General features: G+C 40.0%; 1 protein-coding gene across 1 annotated transcript; it reads left to right on the top strand.

The window, feature by feature from the left end:
• The first annotated feature begins 524 nt into the window (after positions 1 to 524).
• On the top strand, positions 525 to 24,544 carry ABHD3 (abhydrolase domain containing 3). The gene is made up of 9 exons (XM_026841445.1): positions 525 to 605; positions 1,304 to 1,467; positions 4,357 to 4,539; positions 6,291 to 6,336; positions 9,169 to 9,281; positions 14,464 to 14,637; positions 15,283 to 15,331; positions 15,415 to 15,580; positions 23,958 to 24,544. Exons 1-9 carry the CDS (start codon positions 525 to 527, stop codon positions 24,134 to 24,136), a joined length of 1,155 nt encoding a protein of 384 aa, XP_026697246.1. The 3' UTR covers positions 24,137 to 24,544.

The raw sequence follows: 24,544 nt of genomic DNA, 5'->3' as shown, positions 1-24,544 counted from the left end.
GGGGCCGTTGGGCCCCCGGCGAAACACTGCGGCGCTTCCTCCGCTGGGGCCCGCCGGTCGCCCCCGGGGTCCGGCCGGCCTGAGGGGGGGCTCGTCTGGTCGTGCCCGGCCTGGGAGGGGAGGGGGCTCTGGCCCCAGGCGCCCCCGAAGTGCAGTTGTACCAGGGGGAGAGCTTGGCTGAGGGCGATGGTTTGGAAGGGGAGGTCAGGAGCCCTTCCTCCACCACAAAATCCCGACCTCTTTTGCTGTGCTGACAGAGCAAGTGATAAAGTGGTTTGCTGCCCTTGTGTCTGCCTTCGGAACCATCGTTCATACCTCTGGAGCCACTATCGCAGTGGTTTGGGGGCTAGGACATTCTTGTACATCTTGTCATCAGTAGTGGCTTCACATAAATTAGGCATTCGTAAATTAGACACTCGTAAATGACTTGGATACTGTAAGCCCGATCTAATCTAAAGTGTCCCCATGGTGAGAGCGCCTGGTTGAATGCTTAATCAACTGAAAACACTCATATCAAAAGATCTATGACTGCTGAAGACACGTGTGTTGCCACAGTTCTTCACGGAACCACTGAGAACATAGCCTCCCTCTTCATCGAGAAGAGGGTACTTGAGTTTGGTCAGAGGAGAAGAATGAAGGGAGGACGTGCCACTACCACTGTGTATGTGTTAACCGTTTCCCTCAAAGCATCCTATTAATGCTTGAAGAGTCAGTGTAAAAGAGAAGTTTAAGAAATGTGGTTGCTAAACTATAAGATGTTTGGTAGACAAGGATTTCCACGTTAATTAGTGTACAAATGGAAGCTGTAAAATAAATCTCTGTATGCAGAGCGCTGTTAGAGATGAGTAACCAATGCAGCTGTGTACTGTAGTATGAGATGGGAGGAGGAGTGTCCTACCAGGTTGAAATAGGTACTGCAGGTGCAGGTCGAAGTACTCAGATTAATCATAATTTCTATGCGATGCAAGAACATTGATTCAGTAAAATCTTTCTCACCTACTGTGAGATAGTGTGGTTTTGATTTGTCAGTGAAAGATAGAATGCTGGTAGAAGAGCTAGAATATTATGTTACTAGAAATAGGTGAGGAATCCATTATGATTAGTGGGTTTCAGTTGGGCATTTAGCCATTTTGGTTTGTTTTCATTTACTTACCTTTTTACCATGAAAGGAAGAAGCATTGCAAACGATTACATGAAAGAAATACGTTTACTGGGAGAGGTTTTAAACAAGCTTCATTTCTTTCTTTCTTTGTTAGTTTGTTTTATATGAATTCCCATGCTTGACTGTAGTCTCTCTTCCTAGAAACCCCAGCTGGTGGCCAGCAATGACCGTTTCTGCCGCTTTCTCGAGGAATATTGCCCTGTTGTGACAGAAACTTACTATCCCACAATTTGGTGCTGGGAAGGTCGGGTGCAGACACTCCTGCGTCCCTTTATCACCTCTAGACCTCAAGTACAGTACAGGAAGTAAGTGCCTTTTTTCTGGAAAGGGATTGATTTGGTAGCCATTGGTCATCTTACACTGACTGTGTCACAGCTACCATAATTGCTTAAGCTTGTGCCTATTTTTTTTGCTTTATGCCAGCCTTTACTACTCCATCATAGACTTGGAACCATCTCTATCCTGGATTCAATATACAATAGTTTTAAAAGGTCAGGGTTCCCATATGGCCCTATTTTAGCTCAGAGAGTTTTGGAGCACTGAAATACTGGTGGCAATACAGGAACTGATGTGGTTGTATGTTCACAGGATCACATGATAGTTGAGGTTAGAAAGGGCCTCTGGAAGTCGCTTTGTCTGATCCCCCTGCTCAAGCAGGGCCACCTAGAGCCAGCTGCCTTGGACTGTGTCCAGACAGCTTTTGACTATCCCTAAGGATGGTGACTCCACAACCTCCCAGGGCAACCTGTGCTAGTGCTCGGTCACCATGACAGTGAAAAAGTGTTTCCTGATGTTCAGAAGGAACCTCCTGTGTTTCAGGTTGTGCCCATTGCCCCTGTTCCTGTCAGTGGGCACCACTGACAAGAGCCTGGCTCCGTCCCCTTTGCACCCTCCCTTCAGGTATTGAATTGCATAAGATCCCCTGGAGCCTTTTCTTCTCCAAGTGAGCAGTCCCTACACAGAATCACAAAATCAACTGGGTTGGAAAGGACCTTGAAGATCATCTAGTCCAACCATTAACCTAGCACTGATAGTTCCCAACTACACCATGTCCTTAAGCGCTAAGTTGGCCCTACTCCTAACACCTCCAGGGATGGGGACTCCACCACCTCCCTGGGCAGCCCATTCCAATGCCTAACAACCCGTTATGTAAAGAAATTCTTCCTAATATCTAGTCTAAACCTTCACTGGTGCAACTTGAGGCCATTACCTCTTGTCCTGTCACTTACTACTTGGTTAAAGAGGCTCATCCCCAGCACTCTGTAACCTCCTTTCAGGTAGATGTAGAGAGTGATGAGGTCTCCCCTCAGCCTCCTCTTCTCCAGACTAAACAACCCCAAAACACTCTCAGCCTTTCCTCATAGGAGGTATGCTCCAGTCCCTTCATCATCTTTGTGGCCCTTTGCTGGACCCTCTCCAGTATGTCCATGTCTCCTTTGTACTGGGGAGCCCAGAACTGGGACCCAGTACTCCAGGTATGACCTCAACCAGTGCTGAGTGGAGGGGAAGGATCACCTCCCTTGACCTGCTGGCAGTGCTCCTCCTAATGTAGCCCAGGAGTTGTTGGCCTTCTTTACTGCAAGGGTGCATTGCTGATTCATGTTCAACGTGGTGTCCACCAGGACCCCCACATCCTTTTCCACAAAGCTGCTTTCCAGCTGGTCAGCCCCCAGCACATACTGGTGCATGGGCTTGTTCCTTTCCATGTACAGGACTTTGCACTTCCCTCATTGAACTTCATGAAGTTCCTGTCAACCCATTTCTCCAGCCTGTTGAGGTCCCTCTGGATGGCAGCACAGTCATTGGCTGTATCAAATATTCTGGTGTTTGAATGCCATCATTTTGCAAAGGTCACATGCAATCACTGTATCTGTCCACTGAACCAACATGTTCTACCTTAACCATAGTGTGGCCACATTCAGCCTTGTTTTGAATATGTAAAACTTCTGGATGTTCAGAGTAACTTTTACATGTGGGGTTTATGTTGTGTTCTTTGATGCCTAAATTCTAAGAGGGAAAAAACTTACATTTAGTGTTTGTCCTTAGCTGATCTCTCTCACACATAAATGAGACACAGTCTGGCAAATGAGGCATTTGGCACAAGACCTAAGGAGAAGTACTTTTATGCACCGGAACCTGGATGTAGCACAAGTTGTTTCAGCTCTGTTTGCATGGTAGAATAGATTTAGCATTTAGCAGCTTTCCTTAGTTTTAGTAACTAGGAAACATTTCAGTGGTATGGCCATGTCCATTTTTTCTAGCCCTTGTATACTCTCAAGGTTTGTGGGGGAAGAAACATAGTTCCATGGGGCAATGCTTATTTTGCATTGTTTGAGATTGTGTTGGCAGTACACACCATCATTTCATCTACTTCCCATTACTGAAAAAGGGCAAGGCTGAGCTAATGAGTCCAAGAAGGATGATGAGCTTTAAAATCTGGAGTAGGTGCTATCAGGACTTTCAAATGAAAAATCAGATGCAAGGTAGCCTTACATTCTCTCTCATACAATGTCTTCATTGCCAGGAAAAGGCAAGATTCTGTATGTTTCTAAAAAAAAAAAAAAAAGAAACCTTCTTGTCATTGTTGAATGCATGGTTAGCTTCTTGGGATATCATAATATTTATGGCATTATTAAGATACATGGTTTAAAAGTGCATGCTAGCAAAGTTTATGAAGACACAGGGTGAAAGATGCAGTAATGTGTGTCTGTGTTCTGCTGTTTAACATGTAACAAAGTGCCATCCGTTATATGAGCTGCTTCTTCAGATAAAGAGAAAAAATTGTGATAAATGTTTAACACGTTGCCCAGTGTGCTATCGAAAGATTCTCAGATGATCCAAAGGAAATCTGCAGTACACAAGCCTGTATAAAATAGAAGGCAATGCCAAAAACCACATTAGTTACAAGCTTCCAGTACTTCAGCAACAATTCATGAAAGGCCAGATCAGATCTTCATCTACTGTGGATGGGAATTACTCCACAAATTGACTGTGCTAACTCATGTCAGCTGTTAGGCACAGGTCTTTCCGAATAGTAAACATGCAAACATACCTAGTTAGGTGGCACTTTGAGTGTTAAAACATAGTTAAAAATGCAGAATTCATACCTGGTATTTTGTGCACTGTAAGCACTCTTTAATAGTATGCATGTATTTTTCAATCTAATCAGTGTTGTCTTCAAATGTTCCTTTCAGTGAGCTCATTAAAACAGCAGATGGAGGACAGATTTCATTGGATTGGTTTGATAATAATGACAGCTTATATTATCCGGATGCCAGCACAAGACCGACTGTCCTGTTATTGCCTGGCCTGACAGGAACGAGCAAGGAATCCTACATTCTTCATATGATCCATCAAAGTGAAATACTGGGATATAGGTGCTGTTGTATTATTGCTACTATTTTGTTTCTTCTAATAAGATCAAATATAAGTATGTATATGTATAAGATGCCTTTCTAAGGCAAATGAGATCTGAAGACATTAGTTTATGTCAGAAAGTATTATTACTAATAATAATAATAGTAGAATTATGTAACAGGCAGTACGTTCAGAGGGCTGTTTTAGTATCTACAGATGTGCCCCAGAGATTGCAGTGAAAGCAAGCTAAATCTGCATAGGCCTTTGCTGCTGCTTCTTAATTTATAATATCAGTATTTGTGTTACCTGTACACTTTCTAGAGAAGGGATTTGTATTCAGCTCCAATAAGACTGGTGTAGATAGGTTGCTGGCAGCAGGCCTCGGAGGAAGTCAGCTCCTGAATGCCAAAATTGCTTGATTCAGCAGCCTCAAAGTTGTGAGAGCAGGAAGGAGAGCTAGCCTGGACTTACTGGTAATAGTTAAGGAAGAGGTTTGTCACATCTTAACTGTCACTGCTTAATTTAGTTTTGTCATTAAAGCTTCTGGTCAGAGTTGGGTAAAATAAGTGGATTAGTCGGTGAGTAAATTCCTTTATGTAATCATATTGCTGCTGCTGTGCTTTAAAATAAGTTGTCATTGTTCCAGGATCTGTATTTGGAATATTACATTTTGTCTTTGCAGATTGGCTTCTGGTACAGACTATAATAAGTTCTTCCAATCTGTATATATGAACTTTTGTCTGCCTGGCTGGCTATCTCTTCTCTGTTTGGAGGTTTGGATAACTGCTTTACTAAATTATGAAAGTAAAGTAGAACTTTAACTGTTCAGAGTACTTTTAAAATCACTTTAAAACTTACCAGTAAAAAATATCAGAGGAGGAAAGGCCTCAAATCAGCATCTTCTTACTATTAATTTTTTAAGTATTCCTGAAAGAAATATCTGCATTTGGTCACCTAAGAAAAGAAGGTATAGCATTAAAAAAAGGAGAGCTTTAGGTCAGATTTCAACAGAATGTTATAATTTTCTTTTGAAACAGCAACATTTGAGAAAAATAGCAAAATAAGTAATTTTTCATGCCTTTAACCCATCTAAAATATGTAGATATTATTTAACAAAATTATTACAGTGAGATGGTAGAAGAGTAATATAAAAGTAAGATTTATTAATATAGATTCTAATCACAGTAATACTGCTAAAAGATTCAGTCTCCCACCAGCACGGAGAGAACAGAAACTTCTACTATACCAGACAAAAAAAAAATCCCATACCCAAGAACCTGCAACTTAGATGCAACTGTCACTGTAATTTTTGTTTGGCTTATGTCTTGCTATGTAATACAGTTATGTAGCTTTGGAGGACATCTACACATGAATCTTTGATGTTCCCTCTCAGAGCACTGCTTTAGGCTCAGCCCTGCATGGGCAGAGCTTGTGGCTCATGTTTGGCCAGCTCAGAGTGCAGGCAGAACAAGATACACATATGATCTTAAGGTAAACCCCAGGACTCTCATCCTGCAATCTGAGCTCAGCCAGCGAATCACAGAGTTGATATAGAGTCCCACTGACTTCAGTGAACTTCATTCCAGTATAAAGGTTCTTCCACACAGGTCAGACTTTAGAATCTGTAGGACTGTAGATATTTATGTGCTGAATGTATTCATATAACTGGCTCATTCTTCTTTACACATTTTCTTTTTTGTGTGTGTTTAAGTTATCTTTTTTTAATGGAATGAACAATGTGTATAATTGAATTTTCTGTCTTAATTTTTAGATGCGTGGTTTTTAACAATCGGGGAATTGCTGGTGAGGATCTTTTGGTAAGGATGACTTCTAAGATAAACCTCTCACTATATATGGAATCATTTGTGTCTATTTGTATGGCTGGATTTAAAAATGAGAAATAAGCATATGTTGAAAATGCAGAGAATCTAGTCAGCTGGTAGATCAATCATGTGCCTACATTTGTCTTTTATTTTAAAACTCAGAGGTCAACTGGTCAACACACAATTTTTGTGAACATTTAATTTTAGAAAATCATTGAAATTATATCTGTAACATTCAGATGAACAATCCTTACTTTTCTTTCCAACAATACTACAGTATCTAAAATGCACACATCCAAGAAATTCTGTTCAATCAGCGCAATTTTCCTCCATTGTTTTAACATACAAATCCAAATTTAAGCAATCGTAATTACTTCCCCAGCTGCCAATATGAGTTTAAAATAGACTTTGATATAGTTAACAAGTTGTGCCATAAAAATTGAGCCATATTATGTGTTATTGAATTAATGAACCAGATTGATATTAATAGCCCTATCCTAAAAGCTGAATGTGTTCCTATTTTTCTCAGCAATTATGACACAAACTCAGCTACAGAAGACATTTTTTTTGTCTTTGGGACAGACATATCACATTTGCTTAGAAATAACTGGCAGTTCCACAAATGACAAAGTCTTGAAGCTAAACATTTTCTGCAGCCAGGGTCAAGGCATGATGAAATATTGCTGAATAAGCTTTGTTTCTTCATATGCGTTTTGTTGACAGTTCTGCAGCTGGAATGAATGTGCATAATACTCGGTATTGTTTTGCATTTTTCAATCCCCTGGTTTCAAACTTTAAAAAGCTCAGAATGTTTTCCCATAATCAGATAAAGTATTTCAATGCAAATATTGCCATGTTAAGAGTAGTTTTCTGCATACTTTTGGAGATGGATCTACAAAGCAGTTTTGTGACACACAAAGTCCTTATTGATGAATTTCTGAATTGTTAAGAGAAAAGATTTCTTGTTTGGATGCATTGTGTGTATTTTACTGTAATCGGATTTACATCTTTAAGCTTTATAAGATCTTACTGTGAAGCTAACCAGCTGAAATTATCACATTTTCTGCAAAGGGGTTTCTATGTTTTAATATAAAATCCCTAGTTAATGAGTTTGAAGCACAGTTGAGCACCACAGCAGAAATTAGTCATGCAAGAAGTTATTTTTCTGGTCTCCTTAAAGATAGATTCAAATTTACACCAAATAATAGCTAGTTAAAGAATCAGTTTTAAAATGCTGATCACATTTGTTATTGAAAGATACTGTGAGTTATTGTTACGGAATAATCAAATATGAGATTAACCACAGACGATGTGAGCTAAGATGGTGTTTTAAAATATCTTCATACAATGAGTAGATAGATAGACATTAAAGTGTCAGGAGTTAACTGAAACTAAAATGCAAGATATCTCTCTAGTTTTATAAACTTTTAATCAAAACCACTTTCACTTAGAATACATTAGACCCTAGTTACTAAAAGTAATTTATTTTTCCTTGTAAACTTGACAGTTTTATTAATATAAAACACATTCACACTGTTTATAATTAATAGGGTATAAAACAGTGAGGAGTGATTCATGTGGATGAGAACTGGAAATGCAACATCAGAAGAAATTAAAAATGTCTTTGGTTTTAATTATCCAGATTTAGCTTTTTTCCCTTTTTTTTAATCTTTGACTTCAACATTTCAATATTCTTATTAAATGTATTTTAAGTACTTAATTTCATCTAATTCAACCTGTTAAAATTGCTCACAAATATCCAGGCTGTTTAACTGAAAGCAATTAAAAAAAAAACCCAACCACCTTAAAATACATTGTGCTTCAGGCAACAGATAAGTTCAATTAACTCATAATTAAGTATTTTTATATTTAGTTTTGATGTTTATAGTGAATTTTGGCAGGCCAGCCACTACCTATAGTTAAGGCAAGATCACTAATACATTAGTAGCAATTTGATAATTAAAATCTGTCTTTTGCTGTAGATGAAATCTAGAGAATACCATTAGAAAAAAACCTTATTTTACTGTGATTCTTACTGTACCTAAAGGACTTGTCTCCCTTATACTACTCCAGATAGTCCCCCAGATTGTGGCCTGCAGCAGTTGTCCAAGATGCTCAAAAGCTGTGCATATCCTTCAAAAGCAGGGAAGGGGTTACCCAAATCTCAGTGATGCCAGTGGAAGTCATTCCAAGTCTCAATTCAAGATCTGGAGAGATGCTGATGGTAGATGGAGAAGTGATAATATATGTGTTTCATTGTTTTAGTTAATAGAGTATTTTAGTAAATTAGGTAAATGGCACTGGTGACTTTTTTAATGTATTTATTTGCCTGTATTCTGTGTAGAATCTAAGTATTGGCTACTTTTCAAATGCTAGCTGACAGAACTTGAAATCTAGTATTTTCTTTTGCATTTGAATGTGGATGAAGATGGCAAAATTGTCATTGTAACTTTCTTTTCTGCAAATTGCAGCCCTTGTGCTATGTTTCCATTTCCTCAGGGTATTTCAAAAAAATCAGTGCCTATCTAGTTCTGATCTAGTTTTATCTAGTTTAGCTCACTGTTCTGTGTTCAGATTTTGTCTAATGACCTGGAGGTTGCAGATGCTGAAGATACGTCACCTGTTTTATTTTGTACTGATAACAAGTATAACCCCTGCCACCACCTCCTTGTGAAATGTTCTGGGTTTTTATTTGCTATTTAGTGCAGCTTCATGATAAATGCTAAATTTACCTTCTTATATAAATGATTCACTGTTCAGTTTGCTTTTTCCTTAAAGGATAATACAAAAGCTTACGACGGCATTTTTCCCTCCAACTCCTTACAGACACCAAGGACTTACTGTGCTGCTAACACAGAGGATTTAGAGGCTGTTATTCATCATGTACACAGCTTGCACCCCTCAGCTCCGTTCATGGCAGCCGGTGTTTCTATGGGAGGGTAAGGTATTATGCAATAGAAGTCTCAGCTTAATTATGATCATAAAATAAGACTGTGGTATCCTGATTTTAAATTGTTACTCTGCAATACTTACGTTACTGAACTGCAGCTAACTTGAGTCTGTCTCAAACATTCAATGTTCAGAAGACTTTTAGGAGGCTTTTAGCTCTGTCAGGGAAGGTTGAAATTGGCCAACATTCAAAAGTTGAGAGGGGTGGAGAAAGACAGGAAACACTAACAGACAGACAGCCTAACAGGCAGGCAATACAATCTTTGGAAACTATGGAGGCTGTCTTTGGAGCAGAGGGATAAAAAAGAGGAACTAGAGCTAACATACCATGTTTCTTAGCAACCTCTGGAAATTACAAGATTTATCTTCACTATGTTTGGGTTCTGCAGTGTGTGGGTAGGTTCAGAGATGTGGGTATCTGCTCTGTCTGGCTCAGAAGCAAGAAGTAGTATTGTTGTTGAAACCCGTATGGGTTGACATAGCATGTAGTATTAAGACTTGCTGTGTCCTGGCTGCTCTCCAGAAAGCACAGCTAGAACAATGATAGCACAGTTGCTTAGAAAAATCACTGCTATAAATGTTCAGACATCCTCTTTAACAAAAATCATAGGAGAGGAGAACTTCCATTAGAAATAATGCAGACACAGTGGTATCTTTCCCCCTTTCTGATAAATTTTATGGAGCATGAGCAGATAGAGCTCTGTATATTGACAATCTAATGACTCGTCAAGCTTTGGGATAAATACAGATTTGTTCAAGCAATATAGTTATTGATAATCAAATAAATAAGTAACTTCATAGCCTTTTAAATCAGGCCAACCTTTTTCCATTAATGTTGCTGGGATTCTGCCAATGTCTTCAGTATGAAGACATAAGAATCTTTCCAGTATGTCAGTGTCCAACTTGCTGTAAAACCCAAAATTTGGCACAGTACAATCTCATAAGTGCCAAATACAGGGAAATAATCTCTTCTCTAGACCTGTATGTTTTGCTCTTACTAAGAAAGCACAGCATGCCATTAGTTATCTTCAATGCTGCAGGGGTGCATTGCTGAGTCATGTTCTGTTTGCTCAGGTCTTTTTCAGCAGATGCTCTCTATCCAGTCATTAATCTGTCCTAGGTGCAGGGTTCTGCGTTTGCCTTTGTTGAACTTCATGAGGTTTCTGCCAGCCCATTTTCCAGCCTATTGAGGTCCCACAGAATGGCAGCCCTGTCTTTCCAGTTCACCAGCCACTCCCCACAATTTGACCTGCAAGCTTACTAAGGGTACATTCCATCTCATCATCCAGTTAATGAAGACATTACACAGTACTGGCCCCAGTAGTGACCCCATGAGCAACACTACTAGTAATTGATCCAACCACTCCAGTTGGACTTCAAGTTCCTGATTACAACTCTATGAGCCTAATGGTCTAATCAGTTTTCCACTGACATTGCAGGTCACCTATTCAAACCATATCACCCTAGTTTGGCTACATGGAGACCACAGAAGACTTGTCAAAAGCCTTGCTAAAGTCAAAATAAGAAACATCCACTCCTTTCCCCTAACCACGAAGGCAGTCAGCTCATCATAGAAGGCAGTCATGTTCCCTTCAACCTTGGTAAATCCATGCCGGCTGTTATCGTCCACCTTCTTTACCTTTACATGCTTGAAAATGGCTTCCAGATGATATTTCCAAAACACTGAGGTTAGGCTGAGCTGACTGTGTTTCCTTCTCCTTGCCATTCTTCTAGATGGGTGTCTTTTTTTCCAGGCATCAGGAATATCCCACAGTTGCTACAACCTTTCAAAAGTCATAGAGAGCAGTCTCACGATGACATTGGCAGCCTCCCTATGGAGCTCTAGTGCACCTCACCTGTTTCCATTGATATATCTATGTCCGGTTTGCATAACTGGGCCCTAACTCGATCTTCCTCTGCTATGAGTAATAATTCACTCTTCCATACTCTGCCACTAGGCACAGAGACCTGGGAGGCTTGAGAACAGCAGTAAAGACAGGGAGGACAGGTAGCCTTGGCCTTTTACAAATCTTTTGTCACTAGGTTCCCTGCTCTGTTGAATAGTGGACCCAGGAGGGAATAAAGGCCAGTTAGCCTAACCTCAGTTCTTTGTGAAGGTCCTCTGGATGCCATTTCCAAGCATATGAAGGATAAGGTGACTGGATTCACCAATGACAAAATATACCTGAATGATCTGATTGCCTCCTATAATGAGATGACTGGCTTCGCTGATGAAGGGAGAGGAGTGCATGTTGTTTGTTCCGAGCCTTTATTTGTATCAACGTACAAGAAAGGCAGCCACAGAGGCCCTGCTTGTTGCCTTTCTCTTGTTGTCCTGCATGTCCCTTGCTAGTTCCAACTCCAGCTGAACTTTAGTTGCTAAACTAGTTCCTAACTGCATCCCTGCATGCTTGGGCAATGACTGTTTCTCCCAGGCAGCCCCCTTACACCTTCAAGATACTTCCTTCTTGAAACTCAGGAATTCCTGATCAAGAGGCCTATAGCAGATATCGACCATGATATCTTCTTTGTTAGCCTCCTATCCGATTTTGAGGTGTTAGATCTGAATTGGCTTATAACTTGCATCAGGGAAAAGTTCTGTGTGTTTAAATGGCTTCTTTGTCTAAGGTGCAATCCCTCCTGCCTGCCTTCAAGGCCTTCATGAAGAGTGTTTGCATCCATCATAGCATAGTCTTATCTGCCTGTGAGTCCTCCATGTCTCTGTGATCCAATAAACTTGTTCTGTGACTACACAGAGACTTCTAATTCCTGTTTTTTCCCATACTGTGTGTTTGTGCATGTACTGGCACATGAGATGGGCCGCTGTCATGCCATTTTCTCAGGGAAGAGTGAGAGCCTCCTGCATTATACAATTCCTTGGATGCTTCATCAGGGCCTGTGAAGCCTTCACTTTTCTTCAGGCTTTGCTCTCCATCCCTTGACAAACCTAGTTTAAGACTTCTTCACAAGGTTTACAGGCCTGTTGGCTCTTATCTCCCTTGGTATGCTATCTCTCCCCAGCTCAGACTTTTTTGCATGCAAAACGTGAAATAAAAGGATGTATTGCAAAAACACGTTTCATCGGAAATGGTGAAAGCCAAAGAAGCATCTGCAGTAGAGGCTTGTTTCAGTGACAACATACAGATTTAAAGCACAGTAATTCTTCATGGGTAGCTTCTTGTGTAGTGCACCATTACACTAGAACTAAGAGTGCTGGGGTGCACTAGTTGAAGCACCAGGTTTTCGTGGATGAAGGTGCAATAGAAGCTAGCTGTTCTGCAACTAGTGCAAAAGACGAGTTCAGCCCTCAATATGATTTCTGTCCTTGGCTTAACCTAGTTATGATATCCAAAATAGTGGCAAAGTCTGTTAGTATGGCACTGGGGATCTGTGTTGTATTCCTGGCCTTTACCTCACCACCACCACTGGGCAATTTTAGGCAAGATGTTCCACCTTCCTCCTCCAATGTTTTTAAAGTCCTGAACCACAAAGAGAAAACATATGCTTTCTAGTAAACTGGAAGAGTCTTTAATCGTCCACATGGGGACTGTTTCCATGCTTCAAAATTAGAGAACTTGCATGTTTAAAATTAAGCAGGAGCAGAGATATCATCAGAGGTATACTGTGAAAATCATCCACTTGTCTTAATCTTAGAATAGTTTTTATTACCTATCCCTTTTCAAAATTTTCTTAATAGGGGGTTAATCTATATAGGACACATTTGCTCAGTTAAGAAGAAAAATAAACATTCACTTCAGAAAGGCATAAATGTAAATGAAAGCCCATTTGTTCTACTGATCCTCAGTATAGTGTTTCAGAAAGGGACTTTTTTTCTAACCTAAAGGTTTCTAAAACTTCTCTCTACCACATATATTCTGTGAATTCTGTTACAGAAGGTACTTCTTCTACTACTGCAACTTTTGTTTATTGGTTTCTGGTTCAGTGTTCTTACAGTGTATACTGGTGACTCACAGGTTCCTCTTCTGTGGGTGAGAGGGAACATATGCTACCAAACTCCTATATGTGCCGCAGGCGACTTTCCTCATTGGGTGTAACTGTGTGCTGATGGCAGGAGCTCACTCCCTTGTGCTGTTTGCTGTTCTTTTCCTGTTGGTTCCTACCAATTGGGAAGTCTTTCGTAATATGAAAGACTGGTTTCCCTTTTGCACTGCTGCCCTGTGATCTGGTAGGCAGTGAATGGGGATAAAGTCTCTGTGATGGTAGGCTGGTTCATGATGTCTTTGCTAAAGGTTGCTGTCTCCTGAAGTATGGTAGATGAAGCCAAGGTATGGAGTGTTGGTGATCCAGGAAGCTATATTAAGTTGTAGAACTTGTGATGTTTTGAGTTAAAGGCTTGGTATTAAAATGTCAGTTGTTAACTTTGGGGCCTCAGGCAGTAAAGTAAGATTTACAGCTTTTCTGTTAGTAATTTTCTTTCACTCTCTTCCTGTATTTTATTTTTTCTAAACTCGAAGGGTCAGATACTGGTGAACTCTCCCCTTTTTTCAACTCAACTATACATCAGGAGTAGAGACTGTAAGTTGCAGTTGGCCGGAAAGACAAGACTTAAGCCGTTTATTTGGCTCGTAATTTTGTTTCACTAGTTTTATTAATTATTCAACACTTCATTCTTTACATGCTCTGTGTTAAAGAACAGCTGTGTTCTCTCATATGTGCAAGGTGGGATAAAAACATTACCTTCAACTCAGAAGAGAGCTTCATAGTGAGGCAGGCATGCCAGGAGCAGCTTGGATTTGTCAGGCACACTGATCAGATTTATCAGATCAGGAAGACCAAGAGCTTGTAAAACAGTAAAACATACTAACAACTTGGGAATACCTGTTCCATGAGTAAGATACATTTATTTGACCTTTTCCTCCCTTTTAGTGATATAAATAAGACTAGTACATCTCTTTCTATTTCTAAATGCACTCCTACCCACATCCTACACAGTGCACCCAATTTCTCTCTGACAGTAGAGAGAGAAATCAAACTTCATGAGTCATATGTTGATTAGACTGACTACCTTTTAAAGTATTAGGCACAACTGTAGGGCTGATAGAAGAAACTATTGAAAAACAGACAAAAAGATGGCTGATTGTTATATTTGCTTTAAACTGAAGCAAACAATTTGATAGTATATATGTTTTTGTTTTTCATTTCTGTTTGTAGCATGCTTCTTTTAAATTACCTGGGCAAAACTGGCAGAGACACTCCTTTAATGGCAGCTGCAATTTTCTCTGCGGGTTGGAATGTTTTTGAATCTGTAGAATCTCTGGAGAAGCCACTAAACTGGCTTCTTTTCAACTATTACTTGACTACTTGTCTACAATCCTCTATCAGCAGGTGAGTTGCCTTCTGAACTATTTAGCAAGGTGGAAGGATGTTAGCATGAGATCTACAGCAGGTATAATATTGGCAAAATTAATGCTGTAACACTTCAGATAGCTGTTCTGTGTGCATTTGTCTGCAAGTTTTGAAATCAAAAAGACCTTTGCAAGAAAGATTGTCATCAATGTGACTAAATTTCTCTGCTCCTCAAGGGACTCGGCACAAGACCAATGTACTTCTATATTTATGGAAGAAGTGAATGGATTTTTAGATTTTTCAGGCATGCACATATTGACTTTTGAGTATATAAGTAAATACACTAATTATTTTAAATCAGCATTGACTGCAAAAGCATGGCAAGGACTAGTTTATCCTTTGCTTTGTAAAATTAGGGTGTATTTTGTATTCCCAAATATTTAGTTCTTTTATCTTTGGCATCTTTCTCATGGCTTATGCAGATTTTTACTATGTTGCAGGATCTGCCTGCATATGAATGAACAATTCTGCTCTTGGATTCCAAACAGATTTTGAATATGACAGAAAATTAAAACCAAGCATATTCTGGTTAGGGAGTTTTTCTATAAATGTAAAGCAGAGGATTTCTACATCTGTTTATATAACACAAAATAAGCCCTCCAATTTTTCTCTTTTTCTTTTTAGGCATCGACAAATGTTGGAGAAATTATTTGATATGGATCTCGTGATGAAGGTATGTAAAAATGTTACTTTGCTTTACCTGGATACTGTTTTCCAAATGCTGACGCAGTTCCCTATTTGAATTCTGTACTTCAGGCTAGAACTGTTAGAGAATTTGACAAGCGATTCACTTCAGTCATGTTTGGCTACCGTACAATCGATGATTACTATGAAGATGCAAGCCCATGTCGCAAGCTGAAGTCAGTAGGAATTCCAGTATTATGTCTAAATTCTGTGGATGATGTTTTCTCACCAGGTCATGGTAAGTTTAGGCTTTTAAAAATATATTTATCTGTATATGCAGTCATTAAGACAAACTACATGCCTGTGTGTGGAGGTGTATTTCAATGTTACTTGTACCTAGGATCAAAACCTCCAGGGATGGATCAGTCTTGCAATTTACTTACAGTGTAAGACACATATAAAAGAGCTGATGATAGAGAGACCTGATTAGTACAGAATGCAGAAGTGCATGGGGTAGCAATCATTAGCCATTAGTAGACTCTACAGTCAAAAGAAATAAATACACACATTTAGGGTGTGAGTTGTCTCACTGTAAGGAAGATACCAGATGTATTGCCCTCTCAGAAGCTCACATTTCTATTCATCAAGTATGAAAAGAGCCTGTAACAAGGAACTCAGATTCAGATGTCTGGACTGTATACATTCAGAGTTCAATGAAAGTGAAAACAAGTATTTTTTTTTTATTGCCGTTTTTCAATCCAGTCCCTACAAAGACTATCTGGCAGTTGTTTATGTTCCAGATTACTTGAAATCCTCAGCTGTTGATCTCAGTGCCACCTCCAGTGCCTGAAAATTAAAAGTAAGAAAAAATGTTAAGTTTGCATGTAGGCCAAAATCTAGGGTAAGCAAAGAGATATAGACAAGGTGAGCTCCTAGAAGGAGACACGTTGAAATTAAGAATTGAACTAGAAGATGAAGCAGCAATATCAGCTAGTAACAGATAGGCTGAAAACTCTGTTTTCCCATTTCTTCCTATTTTCTGCCAAACGCATGATCATTATGGACATTTTGCTTTTGATCTGAAGATCAGAAAACCCTGTTGCTAACTGTTTTAAGAAGATACGCTTGTTCCTGCAGTCTGTGTATTGGCTATAGCATCTGAGAAGAGAGGGAGAACAAAAGCTAATGTAGAGAAAAAACACTACACTGAACAGCTGGTTGAGGGGACAGTCTTCAGCAGTGAACACCTGACACCTTTAAATATGGAGTTTATACACTTGATTTATTTCAGGGAAATTTTCTTCTGCCACCACAAGTCAAGTGAGATTCTTATAGAATGAGTCATGAAACCAAAGTGAGTAGGCAAACAGAACAACAAACAGAAGAATGAAGAAATTAGAAGAGGCTCTGTGTGTACTGTTTAACTGTGTGCAGATGTACAACACATACAGAAACACACACACACACATTACTATCTATAGTTTGAAGACCTGTTAGAGACAAATGTGACATGAAAAGGGCCACTCTGGTAGAGTGCTCTAGAAAAAGACAGTCTGATTCCTTCTCCCCTTGAACAAAAAGCATCCGTGCTATGCATGAACAATATAAAGAGGTGACAGCCACCTAATATGAGGGAAAAAATGGTGACTCTAGATTAGCCTAACTACCTCTCCTTTACACTAACGAAAACAGAGGCTTAAAAAAAAATTAAGATCTGGGCAAACATAGCAATATTCTTCCAGAATACTATATCCATCTTTAACAATTTGTACTTCAGGGACTTTCTGAGACAGAGTCAGTCCCTTTGTATTTACTAAGCCTCTGTGGGATTTTTTTTTTTTTTCTTGAAACTGGCCAGTTGCTGTTTCTGTTATAAGCATACAGTGTTCTGGAAATGAGAATGGATGGGGATGTGACCCTAAAATCTGTGTCCAAATATAAAATCTGAAGATAAATTTTTATGGATCTTTGGCTCTGGGGATGACTTTCCCCACAGTACTGCAACATGTGTGATCTGCTGTGTCATGCTTCTGCCATTAAGTATCTGGAGAGGGACAATGGCTTCACCTCTATGTTTAGCTATAGCTCAGTTTGTGATTTCTATTGTAAAGTGAAGAACACTTACTGTGGCCCGAGCAAGCTAGCTAGTTAGCACAGGTAACAGCAGTGTGCCTCTGTCCCCAGAGGATTCATTAACATTTTCCAGCCTGTTATCACTGGGTCTGTGACCTTTGTTAGCTAGGTTAAAGCTAGTGCAGATACTCCATCCCCTTGCCTCTTCATTTTAGAATATAACCTCCAACTCTCAAGAGCCAACCATTGACCTTGACCCCATGAAATTAAATCTGAACACAGGAAAACACTGTTTACTGTGGGAGTGGTTAAACACTGGCATAGAGAGACTGTGGGATCTCCATCAATGGAGACAGTTAAAACCTGATTGGATGCAGTCCTGGGCAATCTGCTCTAGGTAACCCTGCTTGAGCAGAGGGAGTTGGACTAGGTGATCTCAAGAGGTCTCTTAACAGCCTCAACAGTTCTGTGACTGTGTGGCTTAACCAGCCAAAACACTGAATCCCCTACAGTACAGCTGTAGCAGATCTCTCCTCCCTTGGAGCTCTTTTTTAAAAGAAACACAACTCTTCATGAACAGTGGATTATAGGGATGGTCTCCTGTGTAACATTAAGTATCAAAACTATTGTTAGAATGCCTTAGAAGTCTTTCCGTGTAGAGAGGGAGGTGAGGTAGAGCACCAACACTTCTGAAACAAAAAGTGTTAAGTGTCTGTTGTAATGACTGTCTTAAACTCTGACCCTAACCAGCCTTTCTCCATTAAAGTGTTTGGGCAGTTAGAGATTCATTTATTCCTTGTTCACAGAGTTAATGCTGTGGGCTGTAAACCGCTGTCCTTGTGGTGACAAGTTTACCTTAGGCCACCAGGACAATGTTGATTTACAGCTGTCTGTTATGTGTGTCTATCCTTGGCTCCTTTTTCATTTGTGTTGTGCACCCTCAATGTGAAACATTGCACCAGCAGGAGACACAGGGCACCCTGATTAGCAGCCTAAAAATTATGGCTGCTGACGTTACTGGAGTTTATTCATCTTGACACTTTTGCAGGCTGTTTTATGTTAGTAAACATAAAGGGCTGTGTTACTCTGGGAGGTGACTTTATTCAGGCAACCGGCTTGTTTTTTCTGACTTAAAAGTATGTGGACACATGTAAGCCTGTGGCAACCAGAGGCAGTTTCCTCTCACAACTGTATAATGGATTCAAAGCCACAAAACTTCTCATCCAGATTCCAGCCTTTTATTGACTTTTGGGACTGGTTAGTTCATGCCTCATCACTCCCAGTAAAACCTATGAGCTTTTAAGCTACCTTCTACCTCTGTTGTAGATAGCTGTAGTTTTCGACAGCTGGGAAACAGGCCTAGAAAACTTGTTAGGGAAAAAGCTGTGCCAGAATTCCTTTGTGTTTAAATATCCTTTATAAAGCTAGCCACATCTGTCTTCCTGTAACAGAGCTTGGGGCATACGAACCCAAGTCTGCTTTGTCACTTCACAGTATGGACCTAAAGAGAGACTCCCCTTAAAAAGTGCAGATGCTGTCTCTGTTGCCTCTTTGTACCTGATCATTTCTTCCCATGTAGCTTTTTGGTACACTTTGTACTTCCCAGCAATTATTTTTGAATATGCTGTGAAAATGTGCCCTTTGATCTCAATCCACTATCAGGAAGAAACAATTTGTTTGCAGTCCTTCCTTAATGTTGCTGTTTAAAGTTCATAGAGCTTGGCAGCTGACGTAGCTGTAGCTTAATTCTGGAATGCAGTTCTCATATTGCATAATACTAACTAATGAAAACAAATGATTTCTTCATTGCATGATACTTCTCTCACCATAACTAATTTAAACAAGTCATTGCTTCAGGAAATATATAACATAATCAAGTCAAGCCCTTTATTTTGTAAGTGTGAAAAATAAGAAGATGGAATGATAGCACTCATTATAGTGTCACATTTAACTTAAGTGGCATTTTTGTCCTCAGAGGCTTTAAGCAGTGTATTAGGCATTCAACTTAAATTTCACTATAGTAATGCTTAGCTAATTGTTGCTGGTGTTTGAGTGTTCTCCCCAAGCTGAAAGCCTGCCCTTGAAGCTAGGTGCCATGCCAGCTCCCTCCTGATCCACTGTGCCAAATAAGTGAATGTCTGAAGCTCAGTAATACTTTTTATTGAACTCTGAGCCTTTTTTTGTCCCTCTGAATCCAAACTTGGAGTAATTGCTCTTATGTGTTATTCTGCATCATGTTATGTAAACGGCACAGTTGAATGAAGCTGTCTGGAGAGATCAAATGGCCAAGGAATGGCCAGACAGATAACAGTTAAGAGTTTAAGGAACGGGGAGTAATCAACCAAACAGTGGAACAGAAAGTCTGACAGCAGTGACTTCGTTAAGCCGATGGTGCTTCACATATATGTTCTTCTATTGTTCTGTTTTAAAAAATACTTTTTGCAAAGAATATACAACAAATTAATTCTGAATGAGGTAATTCTGCACATGCATACATACATTGTGGTTCTGTGATCACAAATAACAGGTCTGTGCCTGTTGGATTTTGGACAGCAGAAACATAAGGTTATATGTGGACAAAAAAGAACAGTAATATCGTTTGGTATACCATCCTATATCCTAGAGTTCATCACATCCAGTCCTCCATTCATCTGCCCTTTACACTGCAGAATTTGCTCCATTGCATTGTGGGTTTATTTGTGGATGGCTAATGGTCCCTAGAAACAGCCTTGAGAAAAGTACCACATCACTGCCAATAATCATTTGCATTTTGGCACTGGAGAGCAACCCAACATTTTCAGTTCTCTCCTGAGAAGCTGCAGAGCAAGAAACTCTGCTGGGGATGAGTCATACTAATGGTCACCCAATGGTACCAAGATTGACTTATACCAAGGGCAGGCTCTCCTGTTCACCACAGGGGAGGTAAGAGGGGTAACAGTAGGTCAAACTTGGCACCAACTAAAAATCCTCACTGCAGATGGAAGCAAATGACTGCATATTCAGCATAGTGCTGCAGCTTCTGATAAGAGCAATGATCTGTGGCAGAATTCTGCTGTAAATGCACATTAGTTAGAATAGGGAGACCTTCAGGATGGGGAGGATAGGGAAGACATTCGTAAAGACCTGTGTGGCTCGCACCTTACCTGGTGCAGAAGATAACCAGCATCCTAGTGCTTGTAGGCTTCTAGGAGAGAGCTGCTGTAGCTCTTTGGAGACAAGGGAGCACATGGCACCCAACTATGGTATTGCCAATCAGTTTGGGAATGAACGACCAGCAAACTGATTTGGGAGGTATCATTATGTTGGCAGCCTCTGAATGACATGTATGCAGAGGTCACAGTGAGTTTTGCCTGTAGGGGCTTCCCCAGCTGGGTTGGCACAGCAAAGGAGACATTTACTGTCATCTCCCTTCCACACCCCCAGCAAAGCAGTTTCTTATCAGGAAAGGATATTTCTCTCTACTCTTTGACACTAGTCTGACAAAGTGAATGATGATCCCGTTTTTGCACAATCTTAGTTAGTGAAAAGGTGTGTTCAGGCCAGTATGCAGCTGATCCCAAATCCACTAGGATAAATGGAGTTCTCCTGTTATCTTTGATTCTTGGAGATATCTGTCTCTCCTCACACACTCCTCACCATGCCCTTCCCTACAAGCCTATCCATTAGTCCCCTCAGTGACCAGGGAGACAGCTGCAGGACAGCTGTGGGAAGTGTGATTCATTACCTGAAGCAGGAATGGGGGACTCAGGCTTGAGTCTGACCCCCCCACACTTCCCTATTGGGAATCTGTTTAACATGGCCCATGCGCTACTAGAGGGAAGAGGAGCAGATGGCTTGGTACAGATAAGTGGGCAAATTCCCATGCAGTCAGCAGGGGCTGATGTGAATCGTAGCTACTGTCTTTGTACATGGTAGTGTGTTCATGTACAGAATCTGAGGGAGCCAGAGCAGAGATTGCTGGGCAGATGAACTCAGGCAAAACTCCAGATGAGCACTTGCTGAGTCTGGTGTCCAGAAACGATGCGTGTCTTGGATTGAAAGAAATAGCACATTGTTTTCTGCATCTCTTGTTTTTCAGCCTGTGCTATTAGCCAGTCATGGCTGGCAGGCCCTAGGCTTTTATTTCATTGATTCTTCTTTTTTAGTCTTGCCTCAGCATTGCTTTAAAAGGCTCGGATACTGCATATAGTATTTTCAGTTTTCCAGCTGAACAAAGGAAGAGTCAAGGACTTCTTGTAGAGACAGAAGCAGGTTTCTTCCACCTAGTAAAGGATTAAAATCACTTACTAAATGCTGGAATCTATAAACTACTTAGATACATGCAACTTTCAAAGGAGGGTAAGTGTGAAAGAAATGAACAGCACTCAGTTGCAAAGAATCTCACATACTCTGCAAGAGAATCCCTGTTGCTCTCTGGAGCTCAATCTGTGCTCCACTCAGGGCACAATCAAGTACCTTATGTTATAGGCAGGAACCTTATAACACAACATTCATAAAAGACACTAACCCTGCTATGGATATGGTTGGTTTGACATCCGTGCTGAGGCCCTGGAGTGGAACAGAGCATATCATTCTAGTATGGACCTCTGAGGCACAGACTGCTCCCCTGACTGATTTATTTTAAGTTGCGCATCTGTTCGTCACAGTCATTGCTTTCAAGATCTCGTGTGACATACTCTGTCTGGGGGTCCTTCTTTGGCTAAGGAAAGGGTGCCGTGCTGTTACACTAGTTGCTGAAAATGCAGGCAAATCGGCATCTTAAGCACAGAGCAACGAGACTGCCAGCATCCAAATGAAAGCCAGGAACTCATCTATAAAGAAGGCAGTGATAGGCAGGAATAATGACTATTCAAGGATAATGACCTTTGAGACAGCAAGTGTATAAAGGAAAGCAGACTCCTAGAAATAGGAGTGAGAGGGAGATGTCTCTGAAGGAAGTTCGATCAGAAAGGGATGTGGACAACGGGACTCCCCAGAAAGTGAACCTGATTAAAAAAATCTCACTTCAAAAATACTTTAAAATAAATGGGGTGGCAATAGAAATCCTGCAAATGACTTTCTGCTTTTTGTTGTAGTGACAAGGCATTTTTATTTTAGCAGTGTATGACCTAAAATCAGATTTATTTTCTTGTGGAATCATGGCCTTTTTTAGACAGCACAGTGAAATTCCTACTACTCCCTTCTGTCTGGGCAAAGCATGTCTTCTTTTGCTATTGTGTTTTCTGTCAGTCCCGAAGAACCACAGAATCTGTATGATTTTTATTTTCTTCCTTTACATGAAGTTTATTATTTGAAAACTGGAATTTTAAAAGGCATTATTTACTGAAATGTATTGAGACCTGCTCTTTCAGGAGTATATTTGGCATCTTAAACTCCAGAGGAATTCCCTTAAATAATTTGTATATCAAGAGTGCAAACGTCACAGCTCCATAAAGCTCCACTGTTGTGTCAACCAGTCCATGTGATAACATGGTCACCCCATCACACTGAAATACCACTTGTAAAGCCATATGCTTTCTGTTGTCAGTCTGCACTAACTGACCTCTGTTTTCTTTCACAAGGGGAACGGCCCAGGTGATAGCATTGATTAAGCCACACATCTATGCACATTCAAAATAAGATGCACTGAAGCCTCCCCTCCCGCACATTTCAAGATCAGCGCATATTCCAGGTGTAGTTCACTGACAAATTTAAGCTCCCTGTAGGCTGTCTCTGAAAGGGTCACCTCACCATAGTCCTCATGTGACTGTGCCTGCCACCATTCATATGCTGGCATTAACATGGAGAACCAGACCAGGGAGCTGATCCAGCTGGAAACTAACTCAGCAAAAGAAAAATTCTTGTAGTATCCAGTCTAATAATCCAAATTCTAAATTAAATAATTTTCTAGAAGTCACTATTCAGTAGAGAATCACTAACCTTCTGGGTGACACAGAGCAGATTTCTGTGTCCTTGTGCAGTTTGTCTGCCCTTCCTCTCTTTCTGTTTACCTTGCGTATTTAGATTATGAGCTTCTTAGGGCAAGAACTATTGCCCAGTCTGTTTGCATTGTCTGGTCTAAATGTGAAGGTGTAAACGTATGGCAAATCAGATATAGTTATGATAACCCAGGATAATCTTTGATATTAGCTGATAGGATATCTTACAGACAAAATCTTACTGTGACATTAAAGGCTTTGTGTTTGGAGTCTCCTACAAAAAGAATGAGATTCACAATAAAGGTCCCAGTTCCTCATTTTTTTCGAAGTTGAATACTGCAACACAGGTTAAAAACTACAGGTTTGATTGTCCTTTCACTTATGATCTGGTATAAATAGTGTAAGTATGCATTAACATGGGTGCTGTTCCATCAGTGGGACTGAAAGAAAGGTGAAGCTGAAACTTGTACAGCAGCCAGAAAAATCACACAGATGAGGTGAGTTAATGATGAAGAGAGAAATGGCCTTTAACACAGGTGTGGTTCTATGTCCTGTGGTGCATTTAAGCATATTTTAATGTTGTGCGTATTTATTCATACGTAATATGAGAAACAAGAGAAATTATTCAGTGGCTGGCATTTTATAGAAGGATAAGGACTTAAAATTTTTTTATCCCCTTTTTAGCTATACCAGTAGAAACCGCCAAACAAAATGCAAACGTTGCTTTGGTTCTGACTTCATGTGGAGGCCATATTGGTTTTCTGGAAGGAATATGGCCAAGGAAGTGCACTTACATGGACAGAGTCTTCAAGCAGTTTGTGCAAGCTATGTTTGAGCATGGAAATAAAATGTTTAGCATGTAGCTTTGGACCACTATTATAGCACAGTGGCACATTCTGACAAGGGCAGTTAAGCTTAATGCACAAATTTTAACTCCTGTAAGCCAGCAAATGGATAAAGTCCATTACTACATGCAAAAATATTTTTTCCTAAGATTTTGTAGCAAGAAACTAAATATTATGTTGTCACTTTTATATTTATTTTTAATATGCCTTACTAAGAATGACCTTAAATGAAACAGCATTCTGCATACATCAAACTGCACTTAACCAAAACCGTCAAGTAGACAGATTATAATTCCTCAGGATTTTAATTTAAATCGGTACATATTTAGGAGACTTAATTTAGATGGCTTTTAATATTAGAACGGCAATGTGCAAAATAGCATATTTTATCCTGTTACATATAGTACAAGTTGGCCCATTCCTTAG

The sequence above is a fragment of the Athene cunicularia genome (assembly GCF_003259725.1).
Source record: "Athene cunicularia isolate RWA chromosome 2 unlocalized genomic scaffold, athCun1 chr2_part1, whole genome shotgun sequence".
Taxonomy (NCBI): Eukaryota; Metazoa; Chordata; class Aves; order Strigiformes; family Strigidae; genus Athene; species Athene cunicularia.
This window is presented reverse-complemented; position numbering and strand designations above follow the sequence as displayed.

Coding starts and splice junctions, on each gene's coding strand:
- ABHD3 (XM_026841445.1), top strand. CDS start 525: ATGACTGCTGAAGACACGTGTGTTGCCACAGTTCTTCACGGAACCACT. Junction 1,468..4,356: donor CCTCAAGTACAGTACAGGAA/GTAAGTGCCTTT, acceptor TGTTCCTTTCAG/TGAGCTCATTAAAACAGCAG. Junction 15,332..15,414: donor ATATGGATCTCGTGATGAAG/GTATGTAAAAAT, acceptor TCTGTACTTCAG/GCTAGAACTGTTAGAGAATT.